The sequence below is a fragment of the Asparagus officinalis genome, chromosome 8 (genome assembly GCF_001876935.1).
Source record: "Asparagus officinalis chromosome 8, Aspof.V1, whole genome shotgun sequence".
Classification (NCBI taxonomy): Eukaryota; Viridiplantae; Streptophyta; class Magnoliopsida; order Asparagales; family Asparagaceae; genus Asparagus; species Asparagus officinalis.
This window is the reverse complement of record NC_033801.1, coordinates 103,540,033-103,545,728: the sequence shown is the minus strand read 5'-3', so window position 1 is coordinate 103,545,728 and position 5,696 is coordinate 103,540,033. Positions and strand designations below refer to the sequence as shown.

At 38.0% G+C, this 5,696-nt stretch overlaps 1 protein-coding gene across 3 annotated transcripts in view; it reads right to left on the bottom strand.

Annotated features, from left to right (window-relative positions):
* Positions 1 to 5,228, bottom strand: part of LOC109820128 — an 8,411-nt gene extending 3,183 nt beyond the window's left edge. For all 3 annotated transcript variants that reach the window (XM_020386213.1, XM_020386214.1, XM_020386212.1), the window contains exons 1-6: positions 5,109 to 5,228; positions 3,888 to 3,939; positions 3,184 to 3,267; positions 3,004 to 3,087; positions 2,815 to 2,901; positions 2,681 to 2,724 (exon numbers count right to left, since the gene is read on the bottom strand). In XM_020386213.1, the coding sequence (XP_020241802.1) occupies positions 2,681 to 2,724; positions 2,815 to 2,901; positions 3,004 to 3,087; positions 3,184 to 3,267; positions 3,888 to 3,939; positions 5,109 to 5,116 (359 nt within the window). In that variant the 5' untranslated portion in view covers positions 5,117 to 5,228. The remainder of the gene's footprint in view (positions 1 to 2,680; positions 2,725 to 2,814; positions 2,902 to 3,003; positions 3,088 to 3,183; positions 3,268 to 3,887; positions 3,940 to 5,108) is intronic.

The following is a 5,696-nucleotide window of genomic DNA, read 5'->3' as shown; positions in this document are numbered from 1 at the left end:
CCCAGAATATACTTGCAATTATCACCACACGTTGAAGAGAACAAAGGACAATGGACCCTTACTTGAACACCAAAAAAATATGATACTTTCTTCAAAGAAATCAAAAAGCATCGTAAGTATGGAACAAATCTCCAACTCAAAGTTATGCAAAACAGAGATCAAATTCTTATCGAATTGGAAAAAGACCAATATACAAAAATATTTATTTTGATTACTCCTGAATATAACCTAGCTACCAACCCTAAGTTTTTCTCTAGCTCTATTGCACAGGCACATGTAAGAGGCCCTTGTGTACCTATCCAAGAATATTCAACATGGAGATAAGCAAGGTACTTGGTGACAGGGGCTAGATAAGCAAGGTTTTAAATGTCGGATGTCGGATTCATGTCGGATGGCTGAAATCCATGTCGGATAGCGGAAATCAGGGATATATCGGGGGACATTGACTAAATGGCTGAAATCCATGTCGGATAGCGGAAATCAGGGATATATCGGGGGACATTGACTAAATATCGGATTGTCATATCGGGTAGTGCGCATATGTATAATATCATGTCCTAAATGTAATCTAAGCATTCATAAATTCAATATAAACATACTTTATAAATTATATAGACTAAACATATAAAAGTAAATAATATATGGATTTGGGTTCATAAATTCTTTCTATCGGGTTCATAAGAAACCCTTAAACATGAGAACGGGTCGAACGGGTTTGGGTATTTATTACTAAACCCAAACCCGATAACAAAAGCCATATCTTAAAAAAAAGTACAATATCAGCCGATTTTTTAAATCTAAAAAATAGACCGATATACCCCATATGACCCTGATATTTCCGATTTGGCCCTAAAAACCGACATACGAGTTGAAAACGTCCATGTCGTGTCGGTCAAGCCCTCAAACCGATATGTCGGCTGACATGTCGGACATGTCGGCCGACATTTAAAACCTTACAGATAAGTCTAGCCTAGACCCTGCATCAACATGAGGGTAAGTGCCAGACATGCCTACACTGTCTTAAACAGAGTCACATAAATTTTGTAGTTGTTTTGAATTCGTAATGGCCAAGTGAGAACCCATTATAGAACTTAGGAACCAAATATGCCTTGGATTATATTCAGTTTGGGTCAGGTCTTAAACATGTTGCTACTTAAAATGTACATATCCTTACCCATGGTTACACAGTACGCGATATGTAGTGGGTCACGGTCCTATTTCGGGTACGCAATTCGCCAGCTAGAGAATTTGGATTCGTCAGGGGGTAGCTTGCTTCGGTACGCAAGTTTGGTTAGTGGTACATTGTAAATTTTTTACGAGTGCGCTTAAAGTTTTCCAAAGAATATATTAGAAAGCTGGAAAGCTAATTATGAATTTTAATATTTTTTTTCATACAAAATACTTAAATATTTTTTTTAATAGAGTTTATTTCTTTGTTCTACTTTTTTTTTATAGAGCTTGTTTTAGGATCATGGTTTTATTTTACATTTAATTAACATTCGTGTTTAGTTACAGTAAAGTCATCAGGTCATATACTCTATTGTGTTTCCCTTCACTTAATTGCACACATCGCATTGCGTCTTGTGCACGTGCACTTAAAGAGACTTTGCATCTAGCATATTTGTAAGTAGCACGCTAATATTAGAGAACTGGTTCATGTATCAGAGAGAATCGGTTTGCAAATGTACTGAGAATCGGTTCGCAGGAACTGTACAACGGTTAGGGGGGTCCAAGGAATCGCGCAACAATGTCCTTACCCATCTCAAAGGAGGACGAAATATACTCTGTTTAGTCTCTTCCTCCCTCTCATTCTATACATCTCTTCTCATCGAACCTAGAACCAATGACGAACAGGCAAGACATGAAGAGTCTCTTCAAGATTTTGAATTTTGACCCTAGATCATGTTGGTAACTTGCATGTTATCATATTTAGGTTCATGTCAATTTTTCAATTGTTTAGTTGACGAAAACGTGTTGTGTTTTCTTGCAAATGGGGTTTTTTGTATATTTTGTATGCTTTTTCTGTTGTGGTTAGTATCATATTAATTTCAGAGCTTGTACATACCCCCCCCCCGAATGAAAGTAGCTGATTTTTGCTTGTATATACACACTTTTTTTTGTCCCACAACATATTTACATTCTGCGTGTTCATGACCTATATATCCTCATATTCATGTCTTGCCATGTCTGTATCTAGGCAACATATTTCTCTATCTAGGAAAAAGAAAACCAAACCTCTTAAAATATTAAAACAAATTATTACAGAATAGAGTTCTCAAATTCTCTGCCCATCAAAATGAAAATACTCAAATGTGTTTGGAGAACATAATTTATAGGCAAACATTAACAGAATTCTACAGGAAAAGATTGGCTTGAACTTCATCATGTGTATTGATTTATCAATCTTTCCCAATGCCTTTAAACCAATAAACCAACAAAATTATTAATTAGTCACTGGACATAGAGGAAAAATATCTTGATAAAGCTAAATAAAAACCAAAATCTAGCATTCAACTAATTTCCTGATGTCTCCCTATCTAAAAAGAATTCATGATGTTACACATCTCCACGCCAAAGCATCATCATTACCAGACGGGAATCTACTAAACCAATAGTAAAATATGGATATGACACAACATCATAAAAGCAGTAAGAAAGAAAGGTGAAATCAGAGACTCACAGGACTCGACTGCGACAAGGTAGTTGAAGATATGGTCGCCGCACCTGAGGAGAAAAGGCAGAAGCTTTTGGAGATCTTGACATATAATTATCCTGAAGTTGCCTGTTAGCAAAATCACTGTTATCATAACTGACCTTAGCATCTTCAGTTATTCCAACATTCATAGCTATCTCCTCCTCTGCCTCCCTACTTTTTTCTTCTTTTAACAGCAGCATCTCGTCCTGCACAAATTAATAGTTTGCATCTACCAAATAAATGAAAATACACGAAACAATTAATGTAAAATATGATATCTGTGATAGTTGTTGGTTACATTTATGTACCTTCAGCCCCTGAAAGGAACTATTCATTCCTGCCATATATGTTTCAAGTTTTGTATTCCTCTTCAGCAGCCTTTCATAATTCTCCTACTTGTTCCAAGAGCAAGAATTAAACATGCATGTTATTTAAGCTAAGCAATCATCTGAACCTTCACATCTCAACGGTAGGGTATGTTGTTGTACCTTCAGTCCCTGCAAAGAGCTATTCATCTTCTCCATTTCAATTTCTAGTTTCACATTCCTTTTCAGCAACCTCTCATAATTATCCTGTTATTTACGAGAGAAAAAAATAACCAAACATGTACAATATTTAATGCAAGGAACAATATTATACTTGTGTTAGATCAAAACATTGGCATCTGAGGTGACGACAAGCTATTTATAGTTGCGTCACTGGTACCTTCTCAACTAGTAAATGCCAAAAAGAATTAATGTTAAATGAGTGAATGTTGCAACTAGAATCACATATCTAATATTGACACTTCAATGATGACAGCACTTTATGTCGGCAACCACTTTCTTCCTAACTGCTATTCTAGAACTTCCATGTGTCAATTCCATATTTCTCAAAACATCATTGGTTAGAAAGCCAGAAAAGGAATCAGTCAGAGTACAATCCCATTATGTCACGAACTAGAAAAACATTGATGCTACACATACAGCACTTCCCTGGGACAGATATGAGGGTACAGTTCAAAGCAAGTGCTCCTGATAAAATGTCGGTGGGAAATGTTATGTGCTAGTCTAGGAGTATTCTTCTTCTTTTTTTCATCTTGCCCGTTGCTTTATGAACATTGGAGAAGTTTAAAAAAAGATCAAGTATTGAAGGTGGGGGCGTGTTTTGTTATCTATCCCATTAATGAGCAGGAGACAGAGAAGCAAACTACCTTCCAGATGTTTTTTTCCAGCTCCTTGAGCGATCGCAAGTCCTCCAGGTCCCTATTTAATGCATAAAATAAAGGAACAAATTAATGTAATGGCTTTCTTAGTTCTTACCAATATCATTCCTTTAGAACATCTGTTTATGGTCAGAAATAACACATCCACAAAATCAGAATAATAAGCAATGTTTATACTGTATATAATTATTCAAAGTACCAAGTGGGCTACTTGGGCCATACCATATGCACACACCGTAATGACTAAATGCACGATGGACGCTTATTCCAATCTTTGTGCCATTGGCTCTACGAATATAATGAGGAAAAGAAAAAGATATAGGCTGTGTACCATATGGGGGTTTATTGCAATTGATAGATTACTTGCTCTACAAACATATTGAGGTTTATTGACTATTACACAACGAAGACTTATTGCACCAATGTGGTACTGGCTCTACAAACATAATGAGGAAAAGAAAGAGTTATTGGCTCATTACACAATGAGGGCTTATTGCAAACAATGAGCTACTGGCTCAACAATCATATTGAGGCTTATTGACTTATTACACAATGATGCCTGCTGCAACCTATGTGTAAGTGCTTTTACAAACATATAGAGCAAATGTAGTTATTGGCTTATTACACAATCGGGGCCTATTGCAAACTATGTGTTATTGGCTCTCTATTCATAATGAGAGAGGAAAAAATAGTTATCAGCTCTTTAAAAAACATTGGGGCTTACAGCACTCTATGTGTTACTGGCTATACAAACATAATGAAGCTTATTGACTCATTATACAATTGAGGCTTATTGCAATCCGTGTTTACTATTGACTCTACAAACACAGTAAGGCTTATTAGCTCATTACACAATTGAGGCTTATTGCAAAGTATGTGTTACTGGTCGTGCAGACATAACTAGGAAAGAAATAATTACAGACTCATTATACAATGGGGTCTTATTGCAAATCTATGTGTTACCGACAAACATAATAAGACTTATTCACACACTATAGAATGGAGAGGTATCGTAATATACGTGTCAATGAATCTACTAACATAATGAGAAGTTATTGGCTACACAATGGGAGGGCTTACTGCAATCTATATGTTATCGGCTCTACCAACATAATGGGGCTTATTGACTCATTACACAATGGAGGCTTACTCCAGTCTCTGTGTCATTTGATCTACAAAACATAATGAGCAAAAGAAACACTTATATACCTATCCATAACACCAATCCTCTCTTTTAGAAGCTCGATGTCCTCCTTGAACTCAGTCCCACAACCCTGGCACTCAACAACAGTCTCCCCCTTTCTCCTCCTCTCCTCGAGCTCCTCCGGCTACAGCATAAGCCCGTCACTAGTAAACCCTCTCATAAACCTCTCCCCTCGATCGCCCACAACTTTTCCCGCCATATGCTTGAGCAAATGATCTAGTAACCCAGTATCCCCAATATGCTTCCGGGCTTCGTCCCTCAGGTCTTTTCTAGTGATCCGGGTCCCGAGCTCTGCGGCCTTCTGCCGCATTACGTTGATCACCATCAGTGAAGCCCTCTCGTAACGCTCTGCCGTCCACCGCTCCTTCGAAGCCCTGGACCGATTGCGGCTCTTGCTCGTGCATCCCTCCTGCTTCCCGTTCCCTTTCTCTTCTTTCTTCTTCTTCTTCTTAACCTTCTCGGTTGGGATCCTGATCGTTTTGCCAGACCTCTTCTTGCCCTTGAATTTAAACGCCGGCATCGCCAGCAGCAGCGGAGGTCGTGGAGGCCGCGGAGGCTTCCTGTCCTCCTCCGATGATGATGTTGAGGAGCTG